The sequence below is a fragment of the Barbus barbus genome (assembly GCF_936440315.1).
Source record: "Barbus barbus genome assembly, chromosome: 31".
Lineage (NCBI taxonomy): Eukaryota > Metazoa > Chordata > Actinopteri > Cypriniformes > Cyprinidae > Barbus > Barbus barbus.
In genome coordinates, this window is record NC_136759.1 from 6,696,571 (window position 1) to 6,713,785 (window position 17,215).

The window sequence follows — 17,215 nt, forward strand, 5'->3', positions numbered from 1 at the left end:
TGTGAAAAAGTCCTGATTTTTTTATTTTTTTGCATGTTTGTCACACTTTAATGTTTCAGATCATCAAACAAATTTAAATATTAATCAAAGATAACACAAGTAAACACAACATAGAGTTTTTAAATGAAGGTTTTTTTTTTTTTTATGAAGGAAAAACAAAATCCAAACCCACATGGCCCTGTGTGAAAAAGTGTTTGGCCAAAAAATGACCTGCATGGCAGAGTTCCAAGACGAAAACCGCTGCTGAGCAAAAAGAACATAAAGGTTTGTCTCAGTTTTGCCAGAAAACATCTTGATGATCCCCAAGACTTTTGGGAAAATACTCTGTGGACTGATGAGACAAAAGTTGAACTTTTTGGAAGGTGTGTGTCCCGTTACATCTGGTGTAAAAGTAGCACAGCATTTCAGAAAAAGAACATCATACCAACCGTAAAATATGGTGGTGGTAGTGTGATGGTCTGGGGCTGCTTCAGGACCTGGAAGACTTGCTGTGATAAATGGAACCATGAATTCAGCTGTCTACCAAAAAATCCTGAAGGACAATGTCCGGCCATCTGTTCGTGACCTCAAGCTGAAGCGAACTTGGGTTCTGCAGTAGGACAATATATATATATCGAGGGTTGCGAACCAGAAGGGTGTATGTGACATTTTTTGTGAAATGGAGATATATACATCAAATGAAAGCTCTTAATGAGCTCTTTCTACTGGCAAAAGTACTGTCATCCATGAGTGTACAAATTTGTATTATAAACAATTGAAATCAGTACACAAAGTCAGATCAAACTATGGTATTTTTTTTGTTTTGGCTCTCCAGTAGAGTTGGTGAAATGTCACTTACGCCCTTCTGGTTCTCAACCCTCGATATATAGATAGGTAAAAAAGAAACATAATAATAATGACAATTTAATATCAAAGACAGCTGATAAGGTAAAGTAGTATTAAATATCTCCAATACCTTTACTATTAAATCAGTTTTGTTTTGTTTTTAAATATTTGCTTGCAATTCCAGACATTTTAGTTATTTACTGAAGGATTCCTCATAAAGTAAATGAACCTGCTCACTGAGGGATCAAATAATTTATTCTGTTCTTCAGAGTCACTGATTAAACATTCAAAAAAAATTAAATCAAGTTATTGAGGAGACAAAGGAAAGGACTTCATCCTAGCTTTCATGAAACCACTTTTAAATTTGTTTAGCAATGTAACATTAAGTAACAATGGCTTATTGTGGTTTTGATGTGTGTTCCATAATCAACTTTGTGAAGCTTTCTGTATTTGACAGAAGGAGAATTTCCCCTTGAAGTCATTTTATAATATTAATGACAATGTCAATAATGACAGTATTATAATTTGAGTTCATCATGTATTTTTATAAATTTGAAAAACAAAGTACAGTAACAAAGTAGCTAGGAGGTGGTGATGGCGCAGTGGATAAGACACATGCCTTTGGTGTGAGAGACCCGGGTTCGAATCCACTGTGAGACACCAATGTGTCCCTGAGCAAGACACTTAACCCCCTAGTTGCTCCAGAGGCGTGCGACCTCTGACATATATAGCAATTGTAAGTCACTTTGGATAAAAGCGTCAGCTAAATGAATAAATGTAAATGTAAGTCATCCATAGTAGGCTAACAGACAATTATTAGAACGATCCTCTGTAAGCAATTCAGTTCATTTAAATATAAAAATTGAGCTCCTGAATGTGAAGATAAATCTGAAGCAATCTGATAGCAATCAGCACTCTTCTGTACTTCATAAGAAAACGTGACTATGAATTTAATTTTAGTGATTGCCTAAATAAATAAATGCAACTTCAGTGTCTGTCGTATTCTAATGGAATATTTTCAACAGTTTCTCTCCAGGTTTCTTTGGCTTTTGATGAAACTCGTCACATGTTTCAGCACCGTGGCTGGAGGACAGAGATTGATCTGTATCATCTTGGCTCGTGTACAAAACTGGATACCAAAGAAAGTTTTAGTGTGGTCATGTGATCAGAGAGATTTTTGTGGCTGACTTATCAGTTTTTATCAGTCTTCATGCTTTTGTATTTGGTTGTAAAGAAGTTGTTCTGGCGTGAACATAAATCTTATTTGCTTGAAGGTTAGTATCTAGTAGTTTTGACTGCACTGTTGTATCTTACGTTCATGTCTGTCATTTGTTACTGTGAAAGTGGAAGGCAGTTTTTTAATTGCAATTTGAAATTATTTATTCTTTTAAAATTTAAAGTAAATTAAATGTATAATTTTGCTACATTATTATGTGGATAATGGCAACTTATCTCATTACATTTGAAAAATCAGATGATTCATTTCACTCTTCAACACACTTTTCTTTTTTTATTTATTTTATTAAAACATTTTCATTATCTGTACACCTGGAACAGGAAAACAGTAACATGAAGAAACAGATCACAGGAACCACAGACTGACTCAAACTCAGAAAAAACACCACCAACAGAGATCAACTGTATTACATAATAACAATTAAAATGTGCTTTTGCTTCCCTTGGTGGATAAATACTCAGACTGGTGTTCTAGTTGGAAGCGATAGTCCTGTCGATCCAGGAGCGCAGCTGGGAGATGCGGGCGTAGACTACTGGAAAACGAGTGTCACAAGTGCTTCTTCCCCAGGACACAGAGCCTACCAGAGTCCAGACCCCTGAACGCTCACACACCAGAGGACCACCAGAATCACCCTGTGGAAAACACACAATTGAGATTGAACAGAAGCAACATTGATACGATAATGTGTTTGTCTTGATCTGTTTTCATGTACCATGCAAGATGAGGATCCAGCTCCTCCAGCACAGATCATGGAATCAGTGATAGTGTTCTGACCCCAGATCTGTCTGCACACAGCAGGACTCGTGATGGGGATGCCTGTTTGCTGCAGGATCATAGGGCTCGCTAAAAAAGAAAAAGCGAGAAAAAAAAGTCATGTAAAGTACAACAATAATTCTTGCAGTTCATCTTTGTTTCACAGCTGACTTACTTGTGGTGGCAGTTTGGCCCCAGCCAGTGGTGAAGCAGCGGGTTCCAGGCAGGATGCTGATGGTTGATGGAGCCAGACATACAGGAGAGATACGGGGAGTAAATGTGACTGGAGACGACAGTTTCAGCAGAGCAATGTCATTGTTGATAGTCGTGCGGCTGTAGAGCGGATGGGTGATGACCTGCACATACACAAAAGATGGATGAACGGTTACTAGCCAAAGCTTTATAAAAGATATAAAGCTTTATTCATTTCTGTTGTCATTTGAGATTAAGGTATGACTTTTTCTTATATGCTGAATTTTATGTTCATGAACTATCGTTGATCTCTAATTTTGTTATTCATCTCTGAAATCAATAAAGATTGTTACCTTGGAAACTAGTTTAATCTGGATGGGTTCAACATTGGAGCCACGATCATGTTCTCCAAGAATGACACGGTAATTGCTGACCCTAAAAAGAGAGATAAAGAAAAAAATGAATAGATAAAAGACAGACAGAAAGCAGACAGAGCATCTGTTAAACACTATTGTATGTGATGTTTGTCAGATTGAAGACTCTTACGCAGCAGCGCAGTGGGCAGCAGTGAGAACCCAGTTCTGGTTGATCAGGGATCCTCCGCAGAAGTGGAAACCATTGGGGAGCTGTTTCAAAGGTAAAAGCATTGAAAACATGACATTTACTCTTTAAACAAATCAGACAAACGTGTGTTTTAAAAATAGATTAGTTACCTGGAGAGAGACCTGCCAGGGCCAAGAACCAGAGATGGCATTCTGTCCGTTCACAATCCTGCTGCCGATCGTCTGTGGTTTAATCGCAGGCACTCCACAACCTGTTATTACAGAACACAACACATTGTTCATGAGACAAGAATGAGACAGGAAGCTCTTAAGGCAGGTTTTGCATTTCCTAAATATATTTACCCATCATTATTCTTGCAAACTAAAGGAGACACTTACCCAGAGCAGAGGCCACCAGGGCAAGGCAGGTGATGGAGAAGATGGTGAAGGTCATGATGTAGATGAGTGTGTGATGGATCTCACTGATGTATCTGTAGGTGCTCTCTCTTGCTTTTATATCATTTACAGCAGCTGATCAATCTGAGACGTGATGGAGGACCATCCCATCAGCTCCAGTGAGCTCATAGATGAGGAATGTTTAGATCTGTTATCGCTGGAGACAATCTGCATCTTCATTGTCCAGAGAAGGTGATTTACAAGCAAAGAGGAGGGACCTTCTCCATTCTTTGACCTTGAGAAGGTGTTTGCAGCTTCTGTATGTTTCCTGGAGAAGCATCATACTTTCACTTCTGTCACTGTATGTTATGAAATGTTTTCAGTGGAAAACATTTTTGTTGTTGCTGTTGTCTGTTGTGACATTTTGATTAATTCAAGTCAGTGATGCTGATCAGGAAGAGATTGAAATAGTCAGTTATGAGAACTGCACTGAAGATAACAAACAGTCAAACTATAAAACAGACAGTAAAACTGGTTCTTGTAGGACATCTTATCATAGCCACCGAAAAGAGCTGACATCAAGTCAAGCATTTTCTCTCAACATTTAACAATATTTAGCTTTAACTGCAATCCTCAGCAACGTTACATGCATTTCAAGGGATGTTTTCTAGAATACACAATAGTACGCTAAATTCTATTAAGTTTTATCTATAAATTTTTTACCTGTACAAAATTAAAATAATACATTCTTTAATAACTTCAAATAATGAATAAAACACACATATAACAAATACATTAAATTATCAATTAAAATGCCCCATCGGGACAAGACCATGGGAATCAGATAAGCCCTTTACACAATCTGACATGGCTGCGGTTGGAATTGAACTGCGGGTTTCAACTGGCCCCCTGACTGAGCCTGGTTTCTCCCAAGGTTTTTTTCTTCATTCTGTCACAGAAGGAGTTTTGGTTCCTTGCTGCTGTCGCCTCTGGCTTGCTCAGTTGGGAACACTTCATTTCTAGCGATTATCATCAATTTGATTGCACAGATACTATTTAAACTGAACTGAGCTAGACAATGACATCTCTGAATTCAATAATGAAATGCCTTTAACTGAAAATTGAGTGTTTAGTCTTATCATTATACATTACTGACACTCTATCCTCCAATTTGATACTGTTAAGTGCTTTGACACAATCTGTATTGTTAAAAGCGCTATATAAATAAAGGTGACTTGACTTGACTTTAGTCATTTATTTATTGTAATTGTTTGTTTAGGAACAGAATTAATGTTGGAAAGTTTTTTTTTTTTTTTTTTACATTTGCAATTTAAAATAATGCCTGAGTGAATGCATTGAAATAAAAGCTAGCTCTTAGGACTTTATTTTGATTTGATGTGGTTTAACACGTATGTGTACAGCATAAAGCATTGGGATATGTTTCGGGTTACTCGAGAACAACAAAATAGAACAAGTGAATTACTTTATATAATCAACATTTGAAAACTTCCTTCCTCATCATTTCTGTAAATCAAACTTCTGAATGTTTTTTTTTTTTTTATAGAGGAAACTGCTTTCAAAACATTTTTATATTTATCATGTCACTCTCAGTTCTGCTGAGAAGTTTTTTTTTTTTTTTTTTTAGTTTTTACAAGAACAACAAAATACAATTGAAGTACTTTACATAATCAAACCCCTTCTTCCTCATTTCTTTTAATCGAACTTCTGAATGGGATTCTTTCTTCTAAAGGAAACTGCTTTCAAGACATTGTTGTATTTATCACGTCTCTCTTAGTTCGACGAACCATCAAAAACCAGCAAGATAATCCGGCTCCTCTAGATGTAAACCATGTGGTTTGGTCAGATTCTTATACAGTTTTATTTCTTGCCAAGATGACTAAACACAGTAACCAGAACTTTTTAAACTTGATTTATGCAGCTGGGTAATAGATGTTAGTATATGTGAATGTGAATGTTAGTATAGTTTGTCCTGAAGAGGATCCTTCAGATACAGTGTTAGTCTGAATTTCTAACAATAAATAAGCATTGATAAGCAATCCACACCTAAAATATTCCAGAATGTTCGGTGACAACATATATGACAAAAATGATGGTCACACTGTTCTCTAATAAGCTCCTGGACAGTCTGTATTCTTGAACTCACTAGTTTTTCTGGTCATTAGTTTGTCATTCTCTCAGACGGGGAAAGAATGAAGCTTTAAAGATCTGCTTCTGTGAACTTACTTCATGTATCTTATGCAATCCAGCTAAGACACGCACCTTTAAACATTTAGCTATGAGGAGGAGGTGTAGTTTTGTGGGTAATAGGATGAACATTTTTGAGATAAACATTCTTTTGCTAAGACATGAACCTCAAGGAAGAAATATGATTAAAAACACTACAGCTTATTGGGAATCATTGTTTTGGTCACCAGTGGAGATGCCCAACTTTACATAACCAGACTGCCTTCTGTTTGTTGATTGACTGATCATGAAGTTATGCCATAATGCTCTTGCTTTTACTCATTCAGTAGTCTCCCGTACATTAAAATAGAAAGAACAGTAATGTCAAGGACAGCTGATTAGGTAAAGCAGTATCAAATATCTTCAGAACCTTTACCATTAAAACAGTTTGGGTTTGTTTTTATAATATTTTCTTTATAATCCGTTCATTTATTTAGTTAGATACTGCATGATTACTCAAAGCAAATGATCCTGTCACTGAGGGATGAATGATGTAGAAATGTATTCTGCTCTTCAGAATCACTGACAAAAAGTTCAAATACATTTAGATCAGGTGATAGAGGAGACAACAGAGACTGGACTTCATCATAGTGTTCATGAAACCACTGCTGAATTTGTTGAGCGATAAAACTACATAAATGGCTTATTGTGAAGGAGAATTTTCCCTTGAATTCATTTTATAGTATTCCTCATGACAATGTCAATAATGACAGTATTATAATTTCCTTAATTAAATTAATATTTAATTTTGCTGTATTACTATGTGGATAATGGTTACTTATCTCATTACATTTTAAAATAATCCGATTAATCTCCAACACATTCTTCTTTTTTTCTTTATCTTTTATGAAAACATTTTTTTATCTCCCAAAATGCGTAATAAATATGCTTTTATTCCCGGTGTCCTCATATGAGGACATGTATGAAATCAGCGTCCTGTTTCGCAACAGAAAGTCATATTTTGATTTGAAAGCCCATAACATTTTCCTGAGATGTTGATTTATGACACACGATTTAAAAATTAGACAGATTTAAATGATAATTACAAAATATCATATTTCCATAAGAGTGTCACTAAATTAATTTCAAACATTTTTGAAGACCAAGGAGAGGGAGTGGCCATGGTGAAACATCCAATCATTTGGTATCTCTGAAAAGCCCTGAATGTGCTCTGTACATGACATTCTGACTTAAAACTATGGCATGTATAGTCTCAGAGAAATTCTCTAAAATATAATGTCCTCATATGAGTCCGCAGGGTCTTAAGGGGTTAACATAGTGTAAATAGAATCTGTAGCTATTTGAACTTAGTGTAAATAGCATCTATCTCTAAGAAAATATGGTATTTGCACTAATGGGTAGCGACTATTTGCACCGTGTCGATGCAATCTAATTGCTATTTACACTTATAGTGCAAATAGCCACTGCCTATTAACATTGTGTAATCCCCCCATCACTGCTTTCAAAACATTTTTATATTTACCACATTTCTCTCAGTTCTGTGAACCATCAAAAACCAGCAAGATAATCTGGCTCTAGTTCTAAATCATGTTGTTTGTCAGATTCTGATATTTGATTTCTCTCCAAGATGACTAAACACTGCAACCAGAACTTGTTTAAAACTTGATTCATATGTAATTGGGTAGCAGATGTTTAATGAATGCTAGTGTAGTCTGTCCTGAAGAGGATCCTTCAGATACAGTGTTAGCAGTCTTAATTTACAACACTAAATAATCAATAATAACTTGCACTATGGCTTGGTTAATGAAAAGTGAAAGCTGAAAGATTTATGGAACATCAGTCATTTCCTAATATAAGTCAAATATTCCAAGTGATGGTAGTTTGTAAAGGTTATATATACAAGCCTAAACACACATGCAGTAAGTTTCTTTGGCTGTTGGTGAGTTAGACATTTGTGAAAAGACCACAGTAACAAATGTTTCAGAATCAAGGACAGAGAAAAAAAAAGGGGGGGGGGGGGCACAACACTCACTGTCTTAGTATAAAGATGCAACATCATGTGATCAGAAGGTATTTAGGTTTAGGTCTGAAGTGGCTGTCAGTGTTTATCGATCGTCATGTCTTTGTGTTTGGTGGTATGAAAACATCATGTTAATGTGATTTCCTTAAAAATAATCTCCGTTGTGTCACTATTTTCACTATTATCATACTTTAAAATGTACCTAATGAAAGGTTACCTAAAAAAAAAGGAAACATTTTTAGGTACTAAATAAAAATTATTTTATTTCTCAATATAATTACATACACAGTCTAATTGTGCATAACTTTTTGTTTGCTTTATAGCTAAATTTATATTCCCAGTGCCCGATTTAATTTAAATAATAATTGTTATTCTATCAAACATTGTTAAAACATTACTTAAGATTTAATTAAATCAGTGACTAGTATGTTTGTGTGTCTGATTTGAACCTTTGATATGGGACATCATTTACAGTGAAAAACAGTGCAAGTCTCCACAAACTATTGTTGGATTTATAGTAACCTAATTATTGTGCAATCATCTCAGGTTATCTATTTTAAAATAAAAAAGCAGCAAAAAGTGGTTTTAGTTTCAGTTTTAGTCATCAGTGCAGCTCTGGTTTGATTTAGATCTGAAATACTTCAGTGACAACAATGCAAGTCAACAATGATGGTCTCCAATCAGCTCCTGCACAGTCCCTGTTCTTGAACTGAGTTTGTCTGGTCAGTAGCTTATCATTGTGTCAGACTGGGCAAAAATGTCACTTTACCAGTTCTGCTTCTGTGAACTGGAAAGAGACCAGGAAGAGACATAATTAACTACAATGCAGCTTATTGGAAATAGTTGTTTTTGTCACCAGTGGAGAGGCTCAACTTAACATATGCAGTCTGCCTTCTGTTTGTCATCTTGATGATAATCAACTTGCTGATCGTGAAGTTTTGTTATAATGCTCTAGCTTCTGCTCATTGTAGTCTTCTGTACATAAAAATAGAGAGAAATGAAGTGTCAGGACAATGTGTGTGTATAGATATATACAGTGGTGTGAAAAAGTCCAGATTTTTAATTTTTTTGCATGTTTGTCACACTTTAATGTTTCAGATCATCAAACAAATTTAAATATTAATCAAAGATAACACAAGTAAACACAACATGGAGTTTTTAAATGAAGGTTTTTTTTTTTTTTTTTTTTTTTTATGAAGGGAAAACAAATTCAAAACCCACATGGCCCTGTGTGAAAAAGTGTTTGGCCAAAAAATGACCTGCATGGCAGAGTTCCAAGACGAAAACTGCTGCTGAGCAAAAAGAACATAAAGGTTTGTCTCAGTTTTGCTAGAAAACATCTTGATGATCCCCAAGTCTTTTGGGAAAATACTCTGTGGACTGATGAGACAAAAGTTGAATTTTGTGGAAGGTGTGTGTCCCGTTACATCTGGTGTAAAAGTAGCACAGCATTTCAGAAAAAGAACATCTTACCAACAGTAAAATATGGTGGTGGTAGTGTGATGGTCTGGGGCTGCTTAAGGACCTGGAAGACTTGCTGTGATAAATGGAACCATGAATTCAGCTGTCTACCAAAAAATCCTGAAGGACAATGTCTGGCCATCTGTTCGTGACCTCAAGCTGAAGCGAACTTGGGTTCTGCAGCAGGACAATGATCCAAAACACACCAGCAAATCCACCTCTGAATGGCTGAAGAAAAACAAAATGAAGACTTTGGAGTGGCCTAGTCAAAGTCCTGACCTGAATCCTATTGAGATGCTGTGGCATGACCTTAAAAAGGCGGTTTATGCTCGAAAACCCTCCAATGTGGCTGAATTACAACAATTCTGCCAAGATGAGTGGGCCAAAATTCCTCCACAGCGCTGTAACAGACTCATTGCAAGTTATCACAAATGCCTGATTGCAGTTGTTGCTGCTAAGGGTGGCCCAACCAGTTATTAGGTTTAGGGGGCAAGCACTTTTTCACACAGTGTTTACTTGTGTTATCTTTGTTTAATATTTAAATTTGTTTGATGATCTGAAACTTTAAAGTGTGACAAACATGCAAAAAAAAAATAAATAAATTAGGAAAGGGACCAACACTTTTTCACACCACTGTATATATATATATATATATATATATATATAATATATATACATATATAAAATATATATATATATATATATATATATATATATATATATTTATATATATATGTATATATATATATGTATATATATCGAGGGTTGCGAACCAGAAGGGAGTAAATGACATTTTTGGTCAAATGGAGATATATACATCAAATGAAAGCTCTTAATGAGCTCTTTCTACTGGCAAAAGTACTGTCATCCATGAGTGTACAAATTTGTATTATAAACAATTGAAATCAGTACACAAAGTCAGATCAAACTATGGTATTTTTTTTGTTTTGGCTCTCCAGTAGAGTTGGTGAAATGTCACTTACGCCCTTCTGGTTCTCAACCCTCGATATATAGATAGGTAAAAAAGAAACATAATAATAATGACAATTTAATATCAAAGACAGCTGATAAGGTAAAGTAGTATTAAATATCTCCAATACCTTTACTATTAAAGCAGTTTTGTTTTGTTTTTAAATATTTGCTTGCAATTCCAGACATTTTAGTTATTTACTGAAGGATTCCTCATAAAGAAAATGAACCTGCTCACTGAGGGATCAAATAATTTATTCTGTTCTTCAGAGTCACTGATTAAACATTCAAAAAAATTAAATCAAGTTATTGAGGAGACAAAGGAAAGGACTTCATCCTAGCTTTCATGAAACCACTTTTAAATTTGTTTAGCAATGTAACATTAAGTAACAATGGCTTATTGTGGTTTTGATGTGTTTTCCATAATCAACTTTGTGAAGCTTTCTGTATTTGACAGAAGGAGAATTTCCCCTTGAAGTCATTTTATAATATAAATGACAATGTCAATAATGACAGTATTATAATTTGAGTTCATCATGTATTTTTATAAATTTGAAAAACAAAGTACAGTAACAAAGTAGCTAGGCGGTGGTGATGGCGCAGTGGATAAGACACATGCCTTTGGTGTGAGAGACCCGGGTTCGAATCCACTGTGAGACACCAATGTGTCCCTGAGCAAGACACTTAACCCCCTAGTTGCTCCAGAGGCGTGCGACCTCTGACATATATAGCAATTGTAAGTCGCTTTGGATAAAAGCGTCAGCTAAATGAATAAATGTAAATGTAAGTCATCCATAGTAGGCTAACAGACAATTATTAGAAAGATCCTCAGTAAGCAATTCAGTTCATTTAAATATAAAAATTGAGCTCCTGAATGTGAAGATAAATCTGAAGCAATCTGATAGCAATCAGCACTCTTCTGTACTTCATAATAAAATGTGACTATGAATTTAATTTTAGTGATTGCCTAAATAAATAAATGCAACTTCAGTGTCTGTCGTATTCTAATGGAATATTTTCAACAGTTTCTCTCCAGGTTTCTTTGGCTTTTGATGAAACTCGTCACATGTTTCAGCACCGTGGATGGAGGACAGAGATTGATCTGTATCATCTTGGCTCGTGTACAAAACTGGATACCAAAGAAAGTTTTAGTGTGGTCATGTGATCAGAGAGATTTTTTGTGGCTGACTTATCAGTTTTTATCAGTCTTCATGCTTTTGTATTTGGTTGTAAAGAAGCTGTTCTGGCGTGAACATAAATCTTATTTGCTTGAAGGTTAGTATCTAGTAGTTTTGACTGCACTGTTGTATCTTACGTTCATGTCTGTCATTTGTTACTGTGAAAGTGGAAGGCAGTTTTTTAATTGCAATTTGAAATTATTTATTCTTTTAAAATTTAAAGTAAATTAAATGTATAATTTTGCTACATTATTATGTGGATAATGGCAACTTATCTCATTACATTTGAAAAATCAGATGATTCATTTCACTCTTCAACACACTTTTCTTTTTTTATTTATTTTATTAAAACATTTTCATTATCTGTACACCTGGAACAGGAAAACAGTAACATGAAGAAACAGATCACAGGAACCACAGACTGACTCAAACTCAGAAAAAACACCACCAACAGAGATCAACTGTATTACATAATAACAATTAAAATGTGCTTTTGCTTCCCTTGGTGGATAAATACTCAGACTGGTGTTCTAGTTGGAAGCGATAGTCCTGTCGATCCAGGAGCGCAGCTGGGAGATGCGGGCGTAGACTACTGGAAAACGGGTGTCACAAGTGCTTCTTCCCCAGGACACAGAGCCTACCAGAGTCCAGACCCCTGAACGCTCACACACCAGAGGACCACCAGAATCACCCTGTGGAAAACACACAATTGAGATTGAACAGAAGCAACATTGATACGATAATGTGTTTGTCTTGATCTGTTTTCATGTACCATGCAAGATGAGGATCCAGCTCCTCCAGCACAGATCATGGAATCGGTGATAGTGTTCTGACCCCAGATCTGTCTGCACACAGCAGGACTCGTGATGGGGATGCCTGTTTGCTGCAGGATCATAGGGCTCGCTAAAAAAGAAAAAGCGAGAAAAAAAAGTAATGTAAAGTACAACAATAATTCTTGCAGTTCATCTTTGTTTCACAGCTGACTTACTTGTGGTGGCAGTTTGACCCCAGCCAGTGGTGAAGCAGCGGGTTCCAGGCAGGATGCTGATGGTTGATGGAGCCAGACATACAGGAGAGATACGGGGAGTAAATGTGACTGGAGACGACAGTTTCAGCAGAGCAATGTCATTGTTGATAGTCGTGCGGCTGTAGAGCGGATGGGTGATGACCTGCACATACACAAAAGATGGATGAACGGTTACTAGCCAAAGCTTTATAAAAGATATAAAGCTTTATTCATTTCTGTTGTCATTTGAGATTAAGGTATGACTTTTTCTTATATGCTGAATTTTATGTTCATGAACTATCGTTGATCTCTAATTTTGTTATTCATCTCTGAAATCAATAAAGATTGTTACCTTGGAAACTAGTTTGATCTGGATGGGTTCAACATTGGAGCCACGATCATGTTCTCCAAGAATGACACGGTAATTGCTGACCCTAAAAAGAGAGATAAAGAAAAAAATGAATAGATAAAAGACAGACAGAAAGCAGACAGAGCATCTGTTAAACACTATTGTATGTGATGTTTGTCAGATTGAAGACTCTTACGCAGCAGCGCAGTGGGCAGCAGTGAGAACCCAGTTCTGGTTGATCAGGGATCCTCCGCAGAAGTGGAAACCATTGGGGAGCTGTTTCAAAGGTAAAAGCATTGAAAACATAACATTTACTCTTTAAACAAATCAGACAAACGTGTGTTTAAAAAACAGTTGAGTTACCTGGAGAGAGACCTGCCAGGGCCAAGAACCAGAGATGGCATTCTGTCCGTTCACAATCCTGCTGCCGATCGTCTGTGGTTTAATCGCAGGCACTCCACAACCTGTTATTACAGAACACAACACATTGTTCATGAGACAAGAATGAGACAGGAAGCTCTTAAGGCAGGTTTTGCATTTCCTAAATATATTTACCCATCATTATTCTTGCAAACTGAAGGAGACACTTACCCAGAGCAGAGGCCACCAGGGCAAGGCAGGTGATGGAGAAGATGGTGAAGGTCATGATGTAGATGAGTGTGTGATGGATCTCACTGATGTATCTGTAGGTGCTCTCTCTTGCTTTTATATCATTTACAGCAGCTGATCAATCTGAGACGTGATGGAGGACCATCCCATCAGCTCCAGTGAGCTCATAGATGAGGAATGTTTAGATCTGTTATCGCTGGAGACAATCTGCATCTTCATTGTCCAGAGAAGGTGATTTACAAGCAAAGAGGAGGGACCTTCTCCATTCTTTGACCTTGAGAAGGTGTTTGCAGCTTCTGTATGTTTCCTGGAGAAGCATCATACTTTCACTTCTGTCACTGTATGTTATGAAATGTTTTCAGTGGAAAACATTTTTGTTGTTGCTGTTGTCTGTTGTGACATTTTGATTAATTCAAGTCAGTGATGCTGATCAGGAAGAGATTGAAATAGTCAGTTATGAGAACTGCACTGAAGATAACAAACAGTCAAACTATAAAACAAACAGTAAAACTGGTTCTTGTAGGACATCTTATCATAGCCACCGAAAAGAGCTGACATCAAGTCAAGCATTTTCTCTCAACATTTAACAATATTTAGCTTTAACTGCAATCCTCAGCAACGTTACATGCATTTCAAGGGATGTTTTCTAGAAAGCACAATAGTACAGTAAATTCTATTAAGTTTTATCTATTCATTTTTTACCTGTACAAAATTAAAATAATACATTCTTTAATAACTTCAAATAATGAATAAAACACACATATAACAAATACATTAAATTATCAATTAAAATGCCCCATCGGGACAAGACCATGGGAATCAGATAAGCCCTTTACACAATCTGACATGGCTGCGGTTGGAATTGAACTGCGGGTTTCGTCTGGCCAGAGAAGAACTGGCCCCCCGACTGAGCCTGGTTTCTCCCAAGGATTTTTTCTTCATTCTGTCACAGAAGGAGTTTTGGTTCCTTGCCGCTGTCGCCTCTGGCTTGCTCAGTTGGGAACACTTAATTTCTAGCGATTATCATCAATTTGATTGCACAGATACTATTTAAACTGAACTGAGCTAGACAATGACATCTCTGAATTCAATAATGAAATGTCTTTAACTGAAAATTGAGTGTTTAGTCTTATCATTATACATTACATTTATGCATTTAGCAGACGCTTTTATCCAAAGCGACTTACATTGTATTCAAGTTACAGTTTTTACATTTTTATCAGCTCTTGCTTTCCCTGGGAATCGAACCCATGACCTTGGCGTTGCTAGCGCCATGCTCTACTATTTGAGCTACAGGAAAGCTGTACATTACTGACACTCTATCCTCCAATTTGATACTGTTAAGTGCTTTGACACAATCTGTATTGTTAAAAGCGCTATATAAATAAAGGTGACTTGACTTGACTTTAGTCATTTATTTATTGTAATTGTTTGTTTAGGAACAGAATTAATGTTGGAAAGTTTTTTTTTTATTTTTTTTACATTTGCAATTTAAAATAATGCCTGAGTGAATGCATTGAAATAAAAGCTAGCTCTTAGGACTTTATTTTGATTCGATGTGGTTTAACACGTATGTGTACAGCATAAAGCATTGGGATATGTTTCGGGTTACTCGAGAACAACAAAATAGAACAAGTGAATTACTTTATATAATCAACATTTGAAAACTTCCTTCCTCATCATTTCTGTAAATCAAACTTCTGAATGTTTTTTTTTTTTTTTTATAGAGGAAACTGCTTTCAAAACATTTTTATATTTATCATGTCACTCTCAGTTCTGCTGAGAAGTTTTTTTTTTTTTTTTTTAGTTTTTACAAGAACAACAAAATACAATTGAAGTACTTTACATAATCAAACCCCTTCTTCCTCATTTCTTTTAATCGAACTTCTGAATGGGATTCTTTCTTCTAAAGGAAACTGCTTTCAAGACATTGTTGTATTTATCACGTCTCTCTTAGTTCGACGAACCATCAAAAACCAGCAAGATAATCCGGCTCCTCTAGATGTAAACCATGTGGTTTGGTCAGATTCGTATACAGTTTTATTTCTTGCCAAGATGACTAAACACAGTAACCAGAACTTTTTAAACTTGATTTTTTATGCAGCTGGGTAATAGATGTTAGTATATGTGAATGTGAATGTTAGTATAGTTTGTCCTGAAGAGGATCCTTCAGATACAGTGTTAGTCTGAATTTCTAACAATAAATAAGCATTGATAAGCAATCCACACCTAAAATATTCCAGAATGTTCGGTGACAACATATATGACAAAAATGATGGTCACACTGTTCTCTAATAAGCTCCTGGACAGTCTGTATTCTTGAACTCACTAGTTTTTCTGGTCATTAGTTTGTCATTCTCTCAGACGGGGAAAGAATGAAGCTTTAAAGATCTGCTTCTGTGAACTTACTTCATGTATCTTATGCAATCCAGCTAAGACACGCACCTTTAAACATTTAGCTATGAGGAGGAGGTGTAGTTTTGTGGGTAATAGGATGAACATTTTTGAGATAAACATTCTTTTGCTAAGACATGAACCTCAAGGAAGAAATATGATTAAAAACACTACAGCTTATTGGGAATCATTGTTTTGGTCACCAGTGGAGATGCCCAACTTTACATATCCAGACTGCCTTCTGTTTGTTGATTGACTGATCATGAAGTTATGCCATAATGCTCTTGCTTTTACTCATTCAGTAGTCTCCCGTACATTAAAATAGAAAGAACAGTAATGTCAAGGACAGCTGATTAGGTAAAGCAGTATCAAATAACTTCAGAACCTTTACCATTAAAACAGTTTGGGTTTGTTTTTATAATATTTTCTTTATAATCCGTTCATTTATTTAGTTAGATACTGCATGATTACTCAAAGCAAATGATCCTGTCACTGAGGGATGAATGATGTAGAAATGTATTCTGCTCTTCAGAATCACTGACAAAAAGTTCAAATACATTTAGATCAGGTGATAGAGGAGACAACAGAGACTGGACTTCATCATAGTGTTCATGAAACCACTGCTGAATTTGTTGAGCGGTAAAACACTACATAAATGGCTTATTGTGAAGGAGAATTTTCCCTTGAATTCATTTTATAGTATTCCTCATGACAATGTCAATTATGACAGTATTATAATTTCCTTAATTAAATTAATATTTAATTTTGCTGTATTACTATGTGGATAATGGTTACTTATCTCATTACATTTTAAAATAATCCGATTCATCTCCAACACATTCTTCTTTTTTTCTTTATCTTTTATGAAAACATTTTTTTATCTCCCAAAATGCGTAATAAACATGCTTTTATTCCCGGTGTCCTCATATGAGGACATGTATGAAATCAGCGTCCTGTTTCGCAACAGAAAGTCATATTTTGATTTGAAACCCCATAACATTTTCCTGAGATGTTGATTTATGACACACGATTTAAAAATTAGACAGATTTAAATGATAATTACAAAATATCATATTTCC

At 35.8% G+C, this 17,215-nt stretch overlaps 2 protein-coding genes and 1 long non-coding RNA gene across 3 annotated transcripts; 1 reads left to right on the plus strand and 2 right to left on the minus strand.

The window, feature by feature from the left end:
• Positions 1 to 2,532: 2,532 nt before the first annotated feature.
• On the minus strand, positions 2,533 to 4,085 carry LOC306851403 (chymotrypsin-like protease CTRL-1; the record flags this gene model as incomplete). Its single annotated transcript, XM_079387599.1, has 7 exons — positions 3,949 to 4,085; positions 3,721 to 3,821; positions 3,554 to 3,633; positions 3,361 to 3,442; positions 2,991 to 3,171; positions 2,775 to 2,905; positions 2,533 to 2,694 (listed from the first exon to the last, which is right to left on the minus strand). The coding sequence occupies exons 1-7, from the start codon at positions 4,001 to 4,003 to the stop codon at positions 2,533 to 2,535; spliced, it is 792 nt and encodes a 263-aa protein (XP_079243725.1). The 5' UTR covers positions 4,004 to 4,085.
• LOC306851407 lies at positions 3,136 to 4,216 on the plus strand. The gene is made up of 4 exons (XR_013782490.1): positions 3,136 to 3,265; positions 3,353 to 3,429; positions 3,539 to 3,644; positions 4,078 to 4,216. It is a non-coding gene; the product is annotated as an uncharacterized lncRNA (long non-coding RNA).
• Positions 4,217 to 12,308: 8,092 nt separating this feature from the next.
• On the minus strand, positions 12,309 to 14,665 carry LOC306851262 (chymotrypsin-like protease CTRL-1; the record flags this gene model as incomplete). Its single annotated transcript, XM_079387424.1, has 7 exons — positions 13,725 to 14,665; positions 13,497 to 13,597; positions 13,330 to 13,409; positions 13,137 to 13,218; positions 12,767 to 12,947; positions 12,517 to 12,681; positions 12,309 to 12,433 (listed from the first exon to the last, which is right to left on the minus strand). Exons 1-7 carry the CDS (start codon positions 13,777 to 13,779, stop codon positions 12,309 to 12,311), a joined length of 789 nt encoding a protein of 262 aa, XP_079243550.1. The 5' UTR covers positions 13,780 to 14,665.
• Positions 14,666 to 17,215: the final 2,550 nt, after the last annotated feature.